At 30.9% G+C, this 23,034-nt stretch overlaps 1 protein-coding gene across 3 annotated transcripts in view; it reads right to left on the reverse strand.

The window, feature by feature from the left end:
• Window positions 1–347: 347 nt before the first annotated feature.
• The window catches only part of NCAM2 (neural cell adhesion molecule 2), a 491,548-nt gene continuing 468,861 nt past the window's right edge, over window positions 348–23,034 (reverse strand). Inside the window, exons 16-18 of one of the 3 annotated variants that reach the window (XM_027102098.1) lie at window positions 11,107–11,311; window positions 3,318–3,437; window positions 348–1,302 (exon numbers count right to left, since the gene is read on the reverse strand). In XM_027102098.1, coding sequence (XP_026957899.1) covers window positions 1,191–1,302; window positions 3,318–3,437; window positions 11,107–11,311 — 437 coding nt within the window. In that variant the 3' untranslated portion in view covers window positions 348–1,190. The remainder of the gene's footprint in view (window positions 1,303–3,317; window positions 3,438–11,106; window positions 11,312–23,034) is intronic. The other 2 variants (XM_027102118.1, XM_027102127.1) reach the window with 2 other exon arrangements.

Consider the following 23,034-nt stretch of genomic DNA (forward strand, 5'->3'; position numbering starts at 1 on the left):
GTTTATAAAAGTCTTAAAATGACTTCTAGCTACAACATCCAGAATAAAAACAGATAGTGGCAATTCAATTGTTTATCATTGACACTTTTATGGCAATGTCTAAATGTCAATTTCTCCGTAATTTAAGCACTAAGTATTTTAATTCCCATTAGCCAGTTACATATAAGGATTGACCTATAACACTGGGAAAATGATTTTTTAAACAAAGATTATCTAAAACAATGGGCAAAAATGTATCTGAGGATATGATTCAAAGTATTTGAACATTAAAGACTCATTTATTGATAAAATTATTTTAAAGAGTAAAAGGTAATCACATATTTATAAGTATATCAAGACAACATTGATATTGTTCCCATTTCAATTTACTTTATTTGAAGCTGAGGGCAGAAATCAATATTATTTTCACTTGCAATACATTTTCTTTGTGTGTAATCCATTGTGAGTGAATATGGCATATATAAGAGATAGAGATTTATGGAATCTTTCTGATCTAATTTTACACACAACTAATATTCATTTAAATGGGTAATAATTTTGATCTGGCACTTCAGTCTATTAAAAATTCAACTTTGAAGTAGCATTGTAATTATAACTTAAAAAGAGTTTTCCAAAGTTTTTCTCAATATTTAACATCTGCTAAAGATAACTGGCTCCTTCAAGCCTAAGTTCCCTGAAATTCTCTGGATGAAAAGTGTAACTTTTATTAAGTATTTTCATTTTAACTGAAATCCACTTTAATAATCTATTTGCCCAAGATTGGATTAAAAAACATGCAGGGCTTTCTTATATATTTAGCTCACAAAGATTTTGTTTTCTTTGTTTTTTCTTAAACCCCTACTTGTGGAGAGGTTGTGTTATGAAATATAGTTCTTAAGAAATAGAGCACTTTATCCATATAATAAATTGCAGTACTTCAATCATAGAGTCAAATTGATACCCAAGAGTTGGTGCCGGTCAGGTCTCTATATTGAAATTCATAACAAAAGAAACAACAACAGCAACAACACAACAACAAAAGGAAATGGACCATGGGCAGGAGTATTTGATCATATGTATATGTGTACAAGCTATTCCAAGCTAGAAGTTTCCCAAGAAATTAAGGTCAATGGAATAGTTTTGGTCATAGGGTCACTGTAATCTAAATGCTCTTTGTAGCATTCGTTGTTAAAGACTCTGTGATCTTGGTGTTATGCTTTGCTGTCATCTTCTTTTGATTGAATGATGTCATTAGAAACCTTAATTTCTATAGTTTCTGGATTTAGGACTTCTTTCCCATTTTCTTCTTTTAAAGGCAATTTTCTGAAAGAGAATAGAAAAATAATAAACAATTGGCTGAGGCACTTTAAGTGGTATCTCTTAACATTTAAGTTATTGTTTTGTAGAAGAAAATAGAGTACCATTATTAGAATGAAAAACATCAGATTTGTTAAATATCAAATTGACAGAAATATAATCTAAAAGATAATAATACAATATTGTCTACTGTGAAAATGTGATGTAATGAATAATAATGAATGAAACAATATATTTTTAGATTTGAATGCACCAAATTGTTCATTATAGGGTGGCTTTGGTTTAATAACCCTCTGATGTATTAAAAATATAATGAAGTGTTTTGGAATATGAAAAAGCCAAAATAATTTTATATGTTAACTAGCTGATTTACTAGTACTCCGGTTTTTTAAGTAAAAACAATCAACAGATGCTGCCATATCTGTTACATAAAATTCAAAAGCTGGGTGAATTAGCAATATTCTTTGGAACTTAATGCAAATAGATATATTTCAGGACTTTTCCACTTTTTTATATTTATTATATATGTTTCTTTAATTGGTCTCTTTTCACTATTATTTTTTCTTGATACTTTTGTAATATTTATAGCAATTTGTTGAGAGTTTCCAATTGTAACCTATGAAGCAATAACAACCTTTGTTTCTTAATATTAAGACAGCTTTACAAATCATACTATGATGACAATAAATCAAGATTTCGAGTTTTTTCTACCAGCCTAAACTCAATGCTTTATTATTACATCTTGTGCATATGGCTTTGAAGGCAGTATTTCCTCCTTTGACAAAATAATTTTTTCACATCAAAAAAATTAAGTTACAAATAGAATTCTAACTCACCTCTGTGAGTGCAGCCTCACCATTTTATGGAGTAGTGAATGCTACTATGCTAGGTCCTCTGGGGTTTATTTGTAATTTCTTTTATGTTTCTGAATGAGAAGAGAAAGCCATGTCTTCTGAAAGTCAAAGCTATTATGTGAAAACTAACCAATCGAAAGTAAGTTATTTCATTGCTGGAGTGAAGTAACATCTACTTTGTACCTACCAGGGCAGGCTCTCTTTTATGTTTATTATAAGTAGTGCATTCAGAGTTCTTTTCTCCCATTCCCAAATACTGAAAACATTGATAATAAAGGATTATAAAAACAATGGGTTATTTCTAGCAGCAAAGTATACAGAAATTTAGAGCTTGAATGGGAGGTTAGCATAATGCTTAATATATCTCTTACTCACAAAACTATGTATTAAATTTGTAATTAACCAGTGTTTTCAACTAATTCTTGGATGGTGTATTTTTGCATATATATTTATTCACTATATTTATGTTAAATTGTATTTTTAAAGATTACTGTTAATGCTATTATTTTTATGTTGAGTATTCTTTTCTTTAATTGAGAACCAGAGTAGTTATTAAATCATCTTGTTTTGGTTTGGTTTGGTTTCAAAATACGGCCCGTTCTATGTAAGGGCATTTTCTTAACTAGTCTTCATACACACCATTATATCATAGTCAGTGTTAATTAATAGATAGGAATTTGTTTTGCTGTGTAATATTTTGCTTCATTGAAAAGACTTCTGATTTCCAAAGGGAAGTGTATAGATGTGTTTATTTCACACTATTTCTATTTTAGACTGTCATATTCATATTCAAATCAATAACTAATTTTCTGACACATTTTTATTTCAGTAAAAATCAATCACATTTTGCAAATATCACTTTCTTAAACAATAAGATTAGTGTAGGATAATCCAACTTTTTGACATGCTTGCATCATTTTGATATTTTTACATAAACTTATGAGTATATGTGTGAACAGGAGATTTTTCTCTGACGATACAAAATCTTCATGTGAAATATCGCAATAGAAAATGGATTTTAGATATTCACATGTACTTTCATTGAAGAAGAAACAACACTGTTTTTAAAATGATGTTATTTGTCAATATGTGCTACAAATAATGACAATGTGTTCATCATTTTACAAATACTTATCCAAGAATAATTAAGCATTTCAAGCTACATACTCAGGTTCTGTTAGTGGTGTGGTTTCATTGGGCTCATTTACTGGGCTCCCATCTTCATGATTAGTAATTCTTTCATCCTCTGTTCTCATCTCCACTATTGGTTCTTTTGATCCATCTTTCCTAGAAAAATAAAGAAAAAAAAAAACACTTACCTATGAAATGTAAAAAAAGATGCATTATGGAACATGGTTAAAATCTCTACAAAATCTTGCTACCCATGGATTCTGATCCAGCTTGGTCAGAATAAGAATACCACTAAGAATATTTTTTCCATTTAAATTCATCTAGCCATATATTGTTCAGAAAAAATAGAAAGAAGAAATTCCATTTTGTCTAGAATTCTTTTCCTCATCAAAATTTTGTTAAATATTTCACAAAAGTAGTTCAAATTTTCAATTTGTTTATGCAGTTTCTTTTGGAAAATAAATGAAAATTATTTCATTAAATAAAAGTTATGATATGAAGTAGCTTCTTCCCCCTAATTAGCCATACACACACACATTTAAATATATATTTTTATTTTAAAAATAAAATGATGCTATTTTAAAAATAACATCAAATAAAAACATGATTTATTTGAAAAATAACATTGCTTCTATATCAAAATTTGGAAGATAAAATTTATATAAGATACTTTATATATCTTTATATAAGATACTTTTAGTTTCAAATGTCTCTGAATTTATATGATTTTAACTATAATGTAACCATTGACATATTTAATATATTTATGTTTTTAAGAAAATAGTTTAAAAAGAATAATATTGTAACATGTATGCATTATTATTTTCACTTATAATTTCTTACCCATGTCATTTTGTTAGATGTCTAAAATCTAAAATTAAGTGTAATTTATAATTGTGAGTAGAAATTTTACTACAAGGTTTTGTAGCACAAAAAATAAACAAAAGAAAGAAAAACAAGGAAGCCATTTGCTGATGATAAAGAATGAAGTGAGATATAAGGGTTGAGAATGATGTACTCATCATACAGATTTCAAATATAGCACACGAAAAAAAAATTAGGAAGGAATGGGTGTTTTCAACTACCCAGGAATATAGTCTTACCATACAATCCCACAGTTGTGCCCTATGTATTTACCCAAATGAGCTGAAAATTTATATCCACAAAAAAATCTGTTCATGAATCTGTACAGAAGTCCTATTCATAATTGCCAAAAATTGGAACAAACTGAGATGTCTTTCAACAGGTAAATGGATAAACAAACTGTGGTACATCCATATAGTTGAATATTACTCAGCAATAAAGAGAAGTGAACTATTAAGCCAAAGAAAGACATAGAAGAACTTTAAATGCATATTGCTAAGGTAAATAAGCCAGTCTGAAAAGGTTACATACTGTGTAATTCCAACTAAATGACATTCTGGAAAAAAACAAAACAAAACTATAGAGACAGTAGAAAGATCAGTGGTTGTCAGGGGTTCAGGATGAGGGAGTGAGGGCAGGACATAATGGTGAAGCACTGGTCATATTAGGGCAGTGAGCGTATCCTATTTGATACTGTAGTGGTTTCATCATCATATGATGATGGAATTAGTTCTTTAAAGTCAAGTAAACTAGGATTACATTTAAAATAATGCAAACAAAAAAAACCCAACAATGACTCAAATATTTAACAGACCTCACAAATGCTGAAACCTGAAAAGAAAAATGTTAAGGCTAATAAAACACTTTGACCAGGTGGCAGGTTGTTGCTTTTGTTTGAGTATGTAGGTACCTCACATAAACACATAAAATTTTGAAGAAAATCTAGAAGTCAACAGTGAAGAACTCTTTTTACACCTTTAAAATTCAAATGTCTTTTGGAGTTGGTGGTTCAAACATATTTAACAACATCCTCTGTTTTGGGGCTCCAAGGAAGCAAGATCTGTATAATAGTAGAGATGATGAAGAAGCACTTCACCATTAGATTTTAGTTTTTTTTTTTTCTTGGTTGTTTGCTGTTGTTGTTATTCTTCAATTGATTCTTTTAAAACATTCTTCATGATACCAATGCTCTTGATGACATAGTAGATGATACTGTTTGAAAAGCATGGCTACTGATGATTCAAAACATCATCAAGATGAGCAGAAAAGTGATTCAAAAAACAGATTATACTTTTAATTATTTTAATAACAGGTACAGATCTGTGATGAAATGAAACAGAATGCAAAGAAAAGATAGAAAATATAGTGAATTTGGATTTTAATTGTATACTTTCTTACCAAAAATAAACGGATAAGCAAAGAACTTTAAACTAGAAAGGATAAAATAAACATTATTGAAAAGAAATGAAGGAGTAATATGAGAAAATTGTGAGTTATCCTAAAATCTTTATTTTTGGTTTTAATGATCTTTTTTGATTTTTAGCTTGTTAGCATACAGTACAGAATAATACAAAAGGGTGGAGAGGGAAAAGTGACTCTCCCTTCCACTGTCTGTAGGATATTTAGTTATCTATCAGAGAGACAATTACTGTTGCAAATTTTTGCCTTGTTTCCAAGAGATACTGTAGGCATATGCCAGCATGTATGTGTGAAAGTGAATTATTTTTAAACAAAGGATAGCATACTAACTGTGTGTAATTTTGCCTTTTCAGTTTACACTAGGTATTAGCTGGAAGACATAAAAGAGCATTTAGAGCTGCCTCAATCTTTTTCATGGTGCATACTTTCCCCTTGTATATATTCACCATGATGTATTTGAAGTCTTTAACTGACAAACATTTAGGTTGTTTCCAACCTTTCCTATTACAATAAATACTATCTGAAGCACACATATAACCTACATGAGTCTAAATTCCTATTCTGTATAAATTACACTTAATTATTCTTCTAGTGATATCAGAATAATTACCAATATGGAATTATAGAGTGACAAAACAATATTTTGTTTAAATTGGCATAAAATATATGCTAAAATTTATAGAAAATTTTACAATTTATAAACTGGTAAACATAGAAATTCTGGCCAGATTTCTAGAACTGATTATTAAGCAGAAAATGATGACAAGTGTAGCAGAGCAGTTGAGAGGATGTGTCCTAGAACCAACCTGGCTGGCTCTCCCAACTCCCTGCATAAACATTTCTGGCTTGGTTAGTAAAACAGAGAAGATAAAGATACCAAACTAATTTCTGCTTTGTCCTTAGAATAGTGTCTTACATACATGCAGTACTCAATCATTGTTAACTGTCATCACCATCCTAGGAGGGCAAGGAGGATTTATGTTAGGAAATATACTACTAAAACTTGCAACTTGAACAAATTAAATAAGAGCAAAGTGAAAATATCTTGATGTAAACTGAGAAAGAATATTTTATACAGATGATCAATTCTTAAATGAAAATGTAAAGTTCATATAAATAATGGCATCACTAGCATAATCCAAACTTTGGGATAGATTGGGGAAAATATTTGCAACAAATGCAACATCAAATGATTAAGTGTCACATTATATAATCAACAAGTGAAAGAAAAGTCAAACGACTCTATGAAAATGTGTAAAAAATATGAACAGGAAATTCCAAGAAGAATAAAGTGACCAAAAGAAAATCATAAAACAAATAAGCTCAGACTCAACCCTGATTAGAAAAATGCAAATTTTAAATGATATTTTTCACTTATTGTATTGAAAAATAAACTGATAATAGTCAGTGTTTGAGAAGCACTGTAGGAAATATATGTTCTGTGATTATTTGGGATGAGAATTGGGAAATACATATTCATACATTTACAACAGAATTGATGTAAAAACGAAGTTCAAAACAGCATAATATACTTTAATATTATAAAGATATTGAAAGTCTTATCTAAACTTTAATAATAGAGAAGTGGAAAAATACACTATGATATATAATATTATGGAATACTGCTTATTTATTTTAAAAAAAGTCAGAAATTCATGTACTGAAATGGGACATTTTGAAGCTGCATTGTTATGTGAGAAAAATTGCACACACACACATACATATATACACATGTACATATAAAAAGCAGTGTGTGTATGTGTGAGGGGAGGTGTATGTTTGTGTGGTGTGTGAAGTCAGATGTAATTCTTACCTTTGCTTCTCTAGCTTTTTTCATGATTTTTTCTTTATTTTTGAATTTCTGTAGTTTGAAAATTATATGCTTAAGTGTAGTTTTTTTTGCTTAATTTTGATTTTTATCCTTCTTGGTATCTTCTGAACTTCCTGGATCTGTGGTTTCATGTCTGATATTAATTTGGGGATGTTCTCTGTTATTATTGTTTCAAATATTTCTCCTGTTCCTTTCTTTCTTTCTTCTTCTGGTATTCCTATTGTGCATATGTTTAGCCTTTTGTAGTTGTCCTACAGAATTAGGTATTCTGTTTTCTTTTTTTTTTTTCAGTCTTTTTTTTTTTTGTTTGCTTTTTAGTTTTGACTTTTCTGTTAAGATCTTCTCAAGATTCTTTCCACAGCCATGTCTAGTCTTGCTAATAAGCTGATCAAAGGGATTTTTCATTTCTGTTATGGTGTTTTTGATCTCTAGCATTTATTTCAGATTCTTTCTTAGAATTTTCACCTCTGCTTACATTTCCCATCCCTTATTCCATGCTGTCTACTTTATCCATCAGAGTTCTTACCATAAAACAAATATATATATTGGTCTGATGATTCCAACATCCCTGCCTTATCGAATCTGGTTCTGATGATTGCTCCATCTCTTCAAACTGATTTTTGCCTTCAGTATGCCTTGTAAGTTTTTTCTTGATAGTGGCACATGATGTACTGGCTAGAAGGAACTGCTAAATATAGGTCTTTAGTAATGAGGTGGTAAATTATGGTGTAAAGAGGATGCATTCCATAGTCCCATGATTCGGTCTCTGTCTTTTAGTGAGTCTGTGGCCCCAGACTGTGAACTTCATAATTTTTTCTCATTTTTTTCCCCTTTAAGTGGAACAGAATGGTTAGAGTGGACTTGAGTTGGGTATTTCCCTTCTCCCATGTGGCAGTAAAGGGGGCCAGAGCTATGTATCCCTCTTTCTGCATGCTGAAAAGCCATTTACAGACACACACAGACACACACACATACACACACTTGACTAGTTACTTCCTATTCTTTTTTATATTTTAGTTCTTTCACAACTTGCTCAGTTAAGTCTGATTAAGTAAATTCATTCTTTTTTGAAAAGTAGTATTTACAACAGAAATTTCTTATTAATTTATCTATTTGATTGTTTTTTAATCGAAATGTGTTTCCCATCACAGTAACTAGTTGATGGTAGGGACTAGTTTGCTTCCTCACAGTTGTATCTCTGGAGCTTAGATAGTGCCTGGTTATTGAGGTGTTCAATAAATATTTGCTATTGCAAATTAATGCTTGGGTAAATAAGAGTATACATAAAGTTTGGTAAAATAGTAATCTTTAACCATTTTATAACATAAACTATGAGAATTCAAGATAAATGCTAATTTACATTGAAAGCCAAATAATGGAATATTCTAGGACTTTACACAATGCCATCCTGTATGCCATTGACTTTAATTTCTCTTTTTTTCTGCAATATAACGTTCTTTAAATAAGAATGCTCTAAGTGTTTAGTTAATGTGTTTTGCAAGAAATCTACATAGTCTTATAACTTGTGATAACATGAAAGGACTAGTCTTAGAATGCTTGGGGTCATATTTAGAAGCTAGTATATATCCAATTAATCAAATCAATTATGCCCTATTTCTCATTGAGGTTTTATTTTATTTTTTCCAATTTGAATAATGAATTTTTGAAAAAGAGTTGAAAACTGTTTTCCTAAGGCAGAGGAAATTGTAATTTAAAAACCTATGATGGGCAACAAGCATGGAATGAACCATGTGTTTTCATCTTTCCAAGTCTTTAAGGTTAATTAAACTTGGCAGGAATTACAAACAAAAGTGTTGGTGGATAAATTACCAATTAATAAAGTCAAATAAAAACAAACAGCAGAACTTAGATGTACCTCATTATTTTGCACATGGTCATCAACATCCCTGTAACTAATTAAGACAAAAAAGTGAAGGTCCTTTTTGATATCTCTCTTTCTTTCACTCCAAAGTTGAATCAGTCAGCAGTACTTGACTCTACCTCATCTATATTTGGGTGCTATACATTTTTATATGCCTATAGTACTACAGGCTTGGTACAGAAGACCATCATTTTCTACCTGGAATATTTCAAGATTTTCCTACCCAGTCTCCCTCATTCTAAATCTTTCCTTTTCACCTACCAACCCTCCAGTTATCCTTCTTCACAAGTAGCTAAATAAACCATTAAAAAAACTTTTAGTTGCTTTTTATTTTAAAAATATTTCCTTACTTTGACCAAGAAGATTTAACACTTTTGTACTCAGATAATTCTCCCACCTGATTGGTACCACTCTCTTTCCCTGTCTCATTCCACTCAGATCCATTTTGCCTTTAAGTAACAAGCTCATTCCTGACTTAATGGCTTTTGTATTTATTGTTACATTGCTTAGAACATTCCTCCCCTTGATCATTATATTTCTGACTCTTTATCACTCACTCTTCAGCCTAAGTTTCATCTCCCTGGAGAAGTCTTTAATGACCCAACCTCTAGTAACAATTGTCATTCTGTTTTTCATTTTTCTTAGTGCTTATCACTACCAGACATTTTCAATTTTAGTGTTGATTATCTGTCTTCCTACATTGAAACACGAACTCCATGTGAACAAAATTCTTGTTTGTTTTATTCACCACTTTATCCCTAGATTGTATAGAAGTGCTTGTTACCTAGTATTTATTCCATTTAGTTAATAGCAAAGCAAAAATGAAGATATATAAAATTCAGTTTTGAGTCAATGTGTACATATATATATATCATATGTATATATGTATAATTATGTTATATAGTACATTGTTTTCTTGATATGTGAAAAAGTAACTAAAACTAAATTTGGTGATATGTTTTTTTAGTTAACAAGACAATTTAAAATACAGCAAGTTATTAGGAAGTACAGTATGTTTCTATGAGGAAAGCAAGAGATATTGAATAGTGAATTGTTTCCACTATATTTACTATGTCATACATTAATATCTCTTTCAAGTATGAAGTAGAGCCTAATTTCTGTTTGTTCTTTGCTATGTGCTGTGTCCAACAAGTAAGCAGGTGACATTTTGATTGTAATATTTAACTTAATTTTTTAATTGAAAATGTATACTATTTAAGTTATTATCCCATGAAGTGAAAATATTCCTTACAGAATATCCATGAAAAATGGCCATAGACAAATTGCCTAGAAAGACTGAAATGGGCTTTGGAGAAACAAAACAAAACAAAAAACAATATAAAAACAAAACAAAACAATGTGGCCATGCAAAATGGATTCTCCTATATCCCTAAGCCTAGAAAATAATGTATGAGACCATACATGCCTAAATGTATGTATCAAAAATGAATAGAAATGACTCAACAATAAAATGAAATGAATTGCTGACACATAGAATATCATGAATGAATTCTAAAACATTATGCTGAGTGAAAGAAGGCAGACACAAAAAATACACATTGTAGGAAACTATATCAAGCTTTATAAGAGCTAAAAATTATCTATGATAAAAGAAATCAGATTATTAGTTGCCTGGGGCAGGGGGAGTTGCCTGGAGTAGTGTGGGTTGTCTGCGTAGGAACATGAGAGAACTTTTGAAGATGATGTTACTATGGAAAGCTTTTTGCATTTCACTCTAAGTTTTGCATGAAGAAAACATAAATTTTGAGCTCTTTGTAGTGATATACAAAGAGTCTAACATTACTTTGATGCAGATGTCTGATACTCACAGATATGCAGCTTTTCCTTCTTCAAGTTCTTTACTTTTACCACTGGAGCCACTTTTCTTCCCGCACATTCTCCTGGTGATGCACATCAATAACCCACATTGTCGAATAAAGAAGCAGCTGACGTCTGTTACCACAAGAATTAACAAGAGTGCAGCAACTCCCAGACCAATGACCGCTCCAAGCCCAAGACCATTAAAAAGTGTGTCTTAAAAATAAAAGAAAATAATTTTATTAAACCCCAAATTAGAAAAGTTTATACAGTTATTTAAAAAAAGAAATCATCTTATCCAAGAAATATTCAACTTAAGAGACAGGAAAAAATATCTTCATTAGCATACTTCAATTTCATGATTGCTGGGAGCTATTTTCTGGTTTTCAAACAATGTTTTAAGCAACTGACATATTAAGGATTTGAAATATTTCTTACAAACTTTCTTTAGAAAAAACACCCTAAGTAACTCTTCTTTCCAATATACTCCTTGATTATCTTTGGGGAAGATGATGAATATTTTATCATAACCCTAACTATACTCTACCAGAAAGTCAGAGCCATTAAATAGATCATCACTTTGTTAAAAGAAAAAAATATAGTTAAAACTCCTGTAAGAGAAGTGTTAAATAAATGCTCTATATGGAATCATTTTAGTTTTAAGATTTGGGCTTGCAAATGATGCTGGAGCACTTTGCTTTGACAAAGAATGCTCTTTAAAATATCTGGCTAGAAATATTTTAGAAATCATCATTTCAGAATAAATGGTTTACTTGTATTTTTCCAGTTAATATTTTAACAAATTATATTAGACTAGAAGCAAACTTTTACAGAGTTGTGGTAATTATGACCTTTCTGAAGTCATATCGTGAAAAGGTAGGGGAAGATGGGAGCCACTTTTCTGTGACATATGGTTGCAGGAAATTCCAAGAGCCATGGAATTCATGAAACAGGTGATGGAGAATAGGGTGGAATAGGCTGACTGACAGAGTAAAAATGGCAAGAGTGGCTAGTACAGCAAAAATGAATCAAACTTTATATGCCTGTAGTTGAATATGAGGGTAGATTACACAGCTATAACAATGTAGATAGGAAAGTGAGCACAATGGAAAGACACAGGATTAAACTGGTGACTGGTGATACTGTGTTATCTAGAGGGAAAAAAGAGAATTATATGACAATTTTATAGAATTGTTCAAAATGATCAACATGATCATGTTAAAATTTGCTTATGTAACATTATAAAATTATAATTATCATTTTTAATCATAAAATATAATTTTCACTCAGCATCATAATCACATGCTCAGTCTGTGAGTGGTGTGCAATGCAAATGACAGATACAGGGAGAGATGCAAATTTGAGTTTTGAGAAAACCACTTCTGAAAAAAATATATATGTAAAACAAAGATTTTGTAAGTTGTATTTTTAAAGTTAGGTCCAATATATTTTAATCATGACTGAAGAAATTGTGATCCAAAGGAACTGATATAACTGTCCTTATGTTGAATCTTCCACTAACAGGCCAGTCTTGAATATGTCACAGCTGTCTGAATCCTAGTTTATTTTTCTGAGTCTAATGTCTAAACTTATTTTATTTTTTCCAGGAAATACATGTTATTTATATTTCTTAACACTCTCAGAGCTTGCAGATAGATTAATAAAAATCACTCTATTTGTTACATGGTGCCTGGTACTTACACAAGCGCTTTGTTCTTCATGTGTGCTAGAACACACATATTCTACAGTGTCCCCATGATGTTGCACATAAGAACTCTTTAAGCACTGAATCAAAAAACTTGGAACTCACATGCCCAAGAAAAGTGTGATTTTGATTATAATTATTTTATTTCTGATAATGAGAAAACAGGTGATAAACACATGACAGTGGTGGAGGAAAAAAAATTTTCATGCCATTTTCAGAATCTCCTCCCCTATCAAATTTTAACATGCTATTTAGATGCTTTCAGTGTAGAAAAATTGCCTAGCTCATATCCAGAGAAATTGTTAGCTTCCACACAACTGTTATCACATGAACCCATATTAAGGAAAAACTAGAGAAACAAAAATATTTTTCAACCATGGAATTTTAGTATCTTTTTTTATGCAAAGTTCCAATATACAAATGGACAATGAGATTCTAAATATTATTTAATAATTTTCAAAGTTGTATCTATATACATAATTTTTAAAAATCTAGTGCCTCATGCTATAAAAATAATATATCAAGCACACCAGGATTTCTTTTAGTGATTTAAGAAATCATTTTATGCATTTTCTTCCATTATCCTTTTTCAAATATAAATGATTCTCATTTGAATATACTATTATAATATAATGAAGACAACTCAGCTATGAAATATCTTTGTTTATATGTAAAGCAAAAATATGTTTTACAGTGTTCATAAGTAATTATTTTGGAGGTACTTCACATGATTCAACAACCAAAGCTCAGACAAGAATAGTAGAAAAATACATCTCCATTTGAGCTTTAGTCCATCTGGATATATTGACTCAAACGACATTTGAATGTTAATCACTTCTTTCTTACTTCATTTAGGTTCCTCTCACATGCAGACATAGTTCTAGACAATAAACCCCACAACTCAGTTATGATATATCTGGCCCAATATATAAATCCCCATTTACCCTTTTAAAATGTGAAGACTCTTGCTTTGTATTTAAATGTACTGGATCTGGTGTCAGAAAATCCTGGCTCCATCACTTACTCCTATATGTCCTTGGTTGAGTCATTTAACTTTTCTCTAAGGCTGAGATGCCTCTTTATTGAAATGGGTACATTTAGGAAAACAACCACCACAAACTAAGTCATGAGGTTGTTGGAAAGATTTTTGTGAATATAATAACACCTCAAACACTTTTGCCCAACACTAAGTAAAAATTTAAAGAGTATTATTACTATATTATTATTATTATTATTACAAAATTCTAGTGAAATGAGATTTTGGTGAAAAAAATAGACCATTTAAAGTTAAATTAGTCCAGTAAATATGTTTCTTCATCAGCAACTTTCAGAATCTCTTGTTAAGCATTGACTATTCTCCTGAGAAAAAGATCATTTTTTAAAAAATGACTTAGTTTTAGCTAGTTAGCTTTTAAATGATAAATATTTTATTTGTGACTTTTTAAGCATTAAACCAGTATATTGATCTTCTCCATTCCCAAGTTAGAAAAAGCTCTTAGAAACATTATATTTGTAAAGCACCTTATAGTAAGGGAATATTGACACTAAAATAGCTATTACATTTTTTCTAGAGAAACAATATTACACCTTCTTAACAATCTTAACAAGATTGCAATCTTGGAAGATTACTAGAAGTTATTTTTTATGAAAAACCAAATATATTTTTGTCATTGCATAGAATAGGCATGGATGTCAAATAGATTTATGTTATAAATATTTAATTACATTTTCTTTTGAAAGATTTAAAAAAAATATTTCAGCTTAAGAATGTATTTAAATGCTCACACATTCTCATATCCCATGAAAGTAGGCTATAATATAAAAGCTAAATTTTCTGTTCTTTTTCTCTTTTGACACCAATTTAATCTATTGTGAAAGTTCACTTATTTGTCTTTGGACTTTTCACAAAGTCATAATCATCATGTGTAACATTACATCACTAGGATTTGGGGACTAGCAATAATTTATTTCCTCAATAACATACAAAAGATCTTTCTTTATTTTATGGTTTTAATAACTTAACAAATTGAAACTGAGCATAGCAATCATTTAAAGGATTTTATTTATTTAATTTATTTATTTTTAAAGGATTTTAAATTAATCTTTTCAGTTTCCCAGAATACTTACATGTGTGTTTTATGATATAATTTTTATTAAACTCCATTACCTAAACAAAAATATTTTTAGGTCTATCTTCTAGATAAGAAAAATGATATCCAGAGAGTACAGTGACCTAAGTCACAAGATAACCCTTAATACCCTTAATATTAGATCTGTACAAATGAAGAATATTTAGCTTCCAGTTCTATATAAATATATTGGCCTCACCACATGGCTTCTGGGATCTTAGTTCCCTAACCAGGAGTTGAACCTGGACCGCAGGAGTGAAAGCACCAAGTCCTAACCACTAGACCACCAGGGAATTCCCTGGTTTTATACCTGTGTTCAAGTCAACATTTTGTACTGGATACTAAGCTTCAAATAATCAAAAGATAGAAATAAAATTAAGTGACTAAATTAAAATGTATAATTTGCTTGCATAAAAATGTCAATATCCATTTTTTCCCATACAACTAGTGGAAAAACAACTATTTAAATGAGGTATAATTATGCAACTAATTATTTCTTGCTTTTATGTACTTTTCTTGAATTCTTATTTTCAGCTTCTATTTTAGTGATCTTTTGCATTGCTCTTTTGAAAAGGGATTTCATATTAGAATTGAATAAGAATAAATAATTTAGGAATCAAAAATTTAAACATCTATTTTTAGGTACAGATGTTATTATTGAAAGCAAATATGAAAATCAGACTAAATGTGTTTTTACAATCTCCCTCCAAGCTGTACCTCCCACACCGTGAAATTTAAAAATTGGCTAACTAAACCAGTATGTATCCCCAGAGCTTTATGTACTTGCAATTTAACAGTCATCAAAATATAAAATCAAAGCAAGAAAATAAGAAAAAAAAAACTTCATTTCAAATCCATCGTATGCATGTGTTTTCATGTTTCTGTTGTAGAAATTAACTCATTGCTAAAACACTACATTAATTTCCCATTAAATATACTATGCTTATATTAGTTTTTCAAAAACCACTACAATTTAAAAAGTAGCATTGCTTTCTGACTCCATAAGTAGTTCAGTTTTTTAGTTAACTCTTTTTCTATAGTTTGAGAATTACTTTTAGATGTGGAAAGTTGTGATAAAGATATGGAGAAAAAACTTTTTTCTTAATTTAAAGTGTCCTAAAATGGAGATTTGTTTGTTACTTCCAAAATAGTGGTAGTTATTTTCATAAGAGATATCGCTAAATACAGTGAGTTTAAGTGTATAAAAGATAAAAAGAAAAGCCCTTTTTGGTGTTCATCATGACATTAACTAGATACTATACCTTTCCACAATAGAGGTAGGTCTATTTGTCTCCTGTTTATACATTCTTCCTTCATTCTGCCTAGTGTAACATATTTTCAAATATCAAATGATTTCTGGAAAATCTAGGTATAAATCTATACACACGTATGGTTCATCCTATGTGGAAAGATGAAGCAGACGGCTTGCTGCATTTGAGCTCCATCTAAGCAGTGATGGTCAGCCATTCAACTACTTTAAAATCAAACATTTGGGTTATCTAAAGACTTTTGTGTCTACACAGTTTCATTATTTTTTTTAAAGGACTATTTATTCACTTAGGCTTCACAAACATTTATTGAGTGCTACAAAATTAGTGCAGTATTAGAGGGGTTTCCTGATACGTACTAAAATAAGTTAAAAATTAACATACATCTTTGGGCTTATCATACAGCTATTTAAGTCCCATTTTACTTATGAAGCATAAATTCCCCAAATTAAGTTTCATTCATTGGATTTCCCAAAACACAACAAAGGAATAAAAGGGTAAGATTTTTAGATTAAGAAGGGCCTAGATTTAATAGTAAGAGTTTCTAAAATTATGGTAATCTCCATGCACTATAAAAGATATGCTCTAGAGTAATACATACTTTTAAAAGAAAATGCATTGCACTAATTTAAAAACCAACTAAAGATTTCAGTTTCTTGTTGTGTTATGTTAGACAGCTGTTTTCCAAAATCACTTGCCACTTACATACTTGGAAATTATCTTAAATTGATAAGTTAATGTTCTGTGATATTTTTCCTAGGAACCCCCAAATCAACAAAGAATAAGAAAATATAATAAAAAGAGCCAAAGTGTAAAAATGAGACTAGGGTCTAGACTATGTCAACATAAAAAAATTTTTTTTAAAGCTTTAAAATTTTGATAAACTTTAACAGCTTTAAAAACAGTGGGGATAGTGAAAATGAAATATAATCACAATATTCCCCCGCATAGATGAAGCTGCAGGCTTTACAATCCTTGACATAATCCACTTGTCAAGAAAGAAAATAATATTTTCCAACCCTGAGGAGCTGTGTAGAGAAAAGTCACATTTATAAGACTTTCTATTTCCTACGGGGAATACTTGACCTGCTAAACATTACCTAAATTAGGTATGATTTGCCTTTAGGATTGATAGACTTCTCTCAGTTATATTAAATGAGGAATCAGCTATATTCATAGAAGTGCCATATTTATGTATTTTAGGTTTTTAGAAAGATGATTCCAAGTATCTACTTTTATATATTTGAAACAACATGACTTTCAAATCACTTCTGCAGGTGTAATCACAAGTAGAAAAAACAAAGAAAACTTTGATTCAAGCATGTTATAAAATTCACTATTAAAGAGGGAAATGTTGAAAACTGCTGTTATAACAAACTGAGCACAATGTCCCACTCTTTCCATTTCTCCACGTACCACATTTTTCTTCTATGTCATGACCATGGATCTCCAGCATTTATAGTGACTGCTGTTAATCCCTGAATTGATGGATCCATTCCATTTTTTTAACATCTTTATTAGAGTATAATTGCTTTACATTGTTGTGTTATTTTCTGCCGTATAAAAAAGTGAATCAGCTATACGTATACTTATATCCCCATATCCCCTCCCTCTTGTGTCTCCCTCCCACCCTCCCTATCCTATCCCTCTAGGTGGTCAAAAAGCACCGAGCTGATCTCCCTGTGCTAAGATCCATTCAATTTTCATTCATATTTAACATGTTTGTTTGAAACAAATGTTTGAACTTCTGAGGTTTCCAATGTCTGGTCAATACCCCTTTAATTGTATTAAATGGAAAGAAGGAGAAAATCATGGCAAACTGCATCAGCAAGGATGATTATATCATTTTCCATTAATCCAAAAAGTTTAAAAAATTCAAACAACAAACTCAAGAGCAACTATGATTGGAGTTTATATTCTTCCTCCAATCCGAACTCCTTTTTTTTATTGCTTCCCCATGTACATCCAGAGAAAAATTGAGTCTCTCCTCCTATGATATGTGTTTTTCTTTTAAAAGTATTTTACAATGTATCAATCCTTTGAAAAAGATGCAATGTACAATTACAAAACATAAAAAAAAATTAAAATGATATAAAATAAATATTGATTGAAATTCTAATATTTTTTATCTCTACCATGGTATTGCTCACTCATTTTGTGGCCTACACACTATAATCGGTTATATCGAAATCATAATTATAATTTTATTCCATTTCATTACTGATGAAATGTGGATAACAGTTCCCATGTATCCTAGCTAAAATATTCTTTGAGAATCATATATGAAGGGTACTTTGGGAATTCCAAGACACTGTACATATATTACTTTACGCTCACTTTGTTTATAGCTACCTCTCATTACTCATCATTTGTTTATAGTATTTTCTTTTAAAAAATTAGAACTTCTTTTACCCAAAACCTTCTTAGATTTTAGCAAGTATAAATATTTGAATATTGCTAGCATACATGAACTAGGATGCATAAAATAACTGTAAATACATGTTTATATTTTACAAGTATTTTTTCTTGTTTTTGATAAACACACTTCATTAAGGCCTAAGGTTTAAGTATATTTTCATTCTTCTAGTTTTAGATGTGCATTCCACTGTGACCAGAACTCAAGAAGATTTTAGTTTAATATCATTCTTTTTTTTTTTTTTTTTTGCGGTACGCGGGCCTCTCACTGTTGTGGCCTCTCCCGTTGCGGAGCACAGGCTCCGGACGCGCAGGCCCAGCAGCCATGGCTCATGGGCCCAGCTGCTCCGTGGCATGTGGGATCTTCCCGGACCGGGGCACAAATCTGTGTCCCCTGCATCGGCAGGCAGACTCTCAACCACTGCGCCACCAGGGAAGCCCCATTCTTTTTTAATTTATTAATTATTCATATCGTAAATTATTTTTTGGTCCCTCCCTTACTTCTACATGTCAAATTAAAATCATTTTTTTTGAACTTTGAAAGACTGATGTTAAAATGAATGACAGAAAGATAATTATTCATAATGCTCTTATTGTCTCTGACAGGTGACATTGACTTTTGCTCAGTTCGGGGACAAGAATATCTATACATATATTTTGGTATTCTTTTCTTCTGTAATTCATTTTTTCCTCTTTAGCTCACCATTAATTTTTAGTTTTTTGGTTATCTTTATTGTTACTTTTATTGTGGTGGCTATTTTGCACAATATTTTAGGCACATTCATGTTCATTTTAGTAAAAATTAAGATTAAAACTCTCAAAAGATTATTACAGAGTGGATCAAAGTCTCCTTCCTAAATTAAGACTGTACTTTCTTTGTGTTCAAGTCTTTTACTCTGAAATATTGGTTTCCTTTTGGACAATTCATAGTATTTATGAGATAAAGCATTTACATCATTCAGCTTTCTGACAAAATGCACTTATTAGCAAATTTTTAAGTGCATTTATGTTCATTTTATTCAGATATTTAATTGCTTACTGAACTAACTGTATGAAAACTGTGGGTACAATGTGTAATCTCACGTTTTTCAGTGAACAATTTAAAGAAAAAAGTACATAATGTGAGTAAATCTGTGATGGCTGTGAAGAGTATTGTCATCAGTGAAGAGAAAACTGCAGCATCTTTTATAAAGATTGAATTTTGGGAAAAGAATATTGGAATTTTAAAATGAAAAAATATTTTATTTTATTTTTATTTATTTATTTTTTGGCTGTGTTGTGTCTTCATTGCTGCGAGCGGGCTTCTCATTGCGGTGGCTTCTCTTGTTGTGGAGCACGGGCTCTAGGCACGCGGGCTTCAGTAGTTGTAGCTCGCAGGCTCTAGAGCGCAGGCTCAGTAGTTGTGGCGCACGGGCTTAGTTGCTCCGCGGCATGTGGGATCTTCCCAGACACAGGCTCGAACCTGTGTCTTCTACATTGGCAGGCGGATTCTTAACCACTGTGCCATGAGGGAAGCCCTAAAATGAAAAATCTTAAAAAATATATTAAAAATCAAAACTGTTAGAACCTTGAGAAAAGTACATACTTATATGTAATTATACCAATTTATAAGTGCTTTGTGACCTGTCTGAGGGATTTTTAGTTTTTAGTATCACACAGAGGTAATTAGCTGTGTTTTAAATGAACATGTATTGCGTTCATTGGAGCTCTTTATATATCTCGAAACAAATTATAAAAGTCATGCTGGAGATTAATACTTATGTGGAAGTTCATTGTGATTTTCTAGCTTTCTTGTTCTTTGATAAAACTTTTTGTAGTATCCACACATTCACTTAGGAATTTAAAATTTTCAGATTTCAAAAGATATAAGTAAAATTCACCAATAATTTTTCAACATTACTCAAATATATCAATAAACCTTGTGCTATTGTTTAGATATGTTTAAAATCTTCAGGCTATTTTTGGTACATCTTCAAAAGGTGGTCATGTCTTTTCTGTGTGTACTCAGTTAAACAATATTGATGTAGACAGTTTATTGCTTACTTCCAATTTTCTTTTCATACAACCCTATTATTTGGGGATGGGGTGACGATTGCATTTTACTTCACCTATTCCTTACTACTGTGTCTCTATTCTCTAGTCATTTTGATTTTTTTGTCAAAATGATTTTACATGTATAACTAATTTTTTAATATAAAAACAATGTGAATCCAAAATTTCCCTTCAAGTCACTTCTCCCTACTAAGAGGTATTCTTTAGAAGAAGATGGGGTCAGGAGGTAGCACTGATAAACCAGACTTTTTTTTAAACTAAATATCTGATTTGGGGGAAGAAAAAGTAGCTAAGTGTGGAAAATTGGTTTAGTAATGGAAAGGGAATCATAAACATGTTTATAATACAACTGACATTAATAATTGTAAAGCCGTATACTTTTTTCCTAAAAGTGTCTTTTTCTATAGATATTTGTTTACAAAGGTGGAATTATAAGTTAAGTATCTTTTCAAAATATCATCTAGTCCTTTATATTACAAAAGTGATCTTTTTGACCAGGGATAAATTGGTCAAAGACATATAATCACCCTTCAATTTATCACAATGTAATTAAACAACTTTGTCAAGCAGTTGTGAGAATAAAATAAGAAAAAGGAAAAGGACTCTCTTCTCTGGGAGTTCTTAATGTATTGAGAAGGGTGAGTAAGACATGTACAGTCGAATGCTTTCCTAGTGGTGAAAAATAATGTGATCTGAGCAAATAGGTGGAAGAAGCATATGAGTTGATAGTTAGTGGTCAAGGAAGGCATGATAGAGAAGATAAATTCTATGATGATGTTGAAGAATAAGAAGCTTTCTGTCTGATGATGAGTCCCTTTCAGCCAGAACATGATGTGAGCAAAGATGGAGATGTATGAGATAATACAGTATATTTTGAAATTAACAGATATTTATGGATATTAGAGATGATATTGGGGGTAACTGGTGGAGGATGTTGATTAAGTGATAAATTATTAGGTTAAAAAAATGGACTCTGTAATTGAATAAACAAATAAATAAATCAACAAAAACAAAATAAATAAACACCACTAAAAAAAAACCTAACTCTGATCTTTTCCTAAAAGACGGTATAGGGAGTTGCTAGAGATACATAGGGAAATAGAGCCTGTTTCAATGGTTAGGAGGGACCTGGTAGAGGCCTGGGCTATGGCTGTAAAATATCTGTCCAGGGCTTCTCTGGTGGTGCAGTGGTTGAGAGACGGCCTGCCGATGCAGGGGACTCGGGTTTGCGCCCCGGTCCGGGAAGATCCCACATGCTGTGGAGTGGCTGGGCCCGTGAGCCATGGCCGCTGAGCCTGCGTGTCCAGAGCCTGTGCTCCGCAACGGGAGAGGCCACAACAGTGAGAGACCCGCGTACCGCAAAAAAAAAAAAATAATAAAAAAATAAATATATATATATATATATCTGTCCAGCCTTCCCTGTCTCTGATTCCATACCCATTTCCATAATACATGTAGACATGTCAATCCCTGCTTGATGTTTAGATTTAAGAAACTAGGAAATAGACTCAGTCTCTTATATGTGATTTGTGACTGAATTAACATTAGATAATTTATGTCTATATATTTCAAAAATAGACACTGTATAATACTATAAATTTATATAAAATATATTCATAATTAGTATAATGATTCTATATACTTCTAAATGGAATAACATTTCAAGTGGTTCATAATTTTCACCGTTAGTTGTTTTTTTTTTTTAATATCCACCCAATCCCCCTTAAGGTTTTAGTATCTATCTTTTTAAAACAATTCCTTGTAAAAAGTGAATAATCTAGAATATGAAATTATTATTCTTCTATGGGAATATTGATGGGACCTTGTCAAATGTCAGTATGAGGTAAAGTAACATAGTTTAATGTAAGAAAGGAAATTAAAATAAACTGTGTTATTTAAAAAAAATGTTGGCTAAAAAGAAATAGTATTGTCGATAACAGCACTTTTTTGATAAATGTTTCGAATAACTGAAAACTTAGAAATGAACGTTTTTAATAATTGTTACAAATCTGGTGCAACTATAAATTGTGGGAAATTGTGAAATATCTATAGTCCTTGCGCAGCAGAATATCTAGGCTTTTATCTACATTGACATTTCAAATTGCTAAGTATGTTGGAATGGAGAACACTTGTCACAAAACCCTGTCAAAAAAATGGGATAAAGAGATATAAAATACTTTTATATGTGATACTTATTCAAACTGATACATTTGAAGTTTATTCTCACCTCACTAACTGTATACTTTCTCCATATGCAGTTTAAATCTTATGGTATATGTTCAGTTTGCTATGGTGGAATTGATTCAGTTATTTCCCATAAGATAATGAAATTTTTACTGGTTAGTAGGAAAGGGAGCATCTTAGATTGAA

This window comes from Aethalodelphis obliquidens, unplaced genomic scaffold (genome assembly GCF_003676395.1).
Source record: "Aethalodelphis obliquidens isolate GAN/ISIS:26980383/991018 unplaced genomic scaffold, ASM367639v1 scaffold1, whole genome shotgun sequence".
In the NCBI taxonomy this organism is placed as follows: domain Eukaryota; kingdom Metazoa; phylum Chordata; class Mammalia; order Artiodactyla; family Delphinidae; genus Aethalodelphis; species Aethalodelphis obliquidens.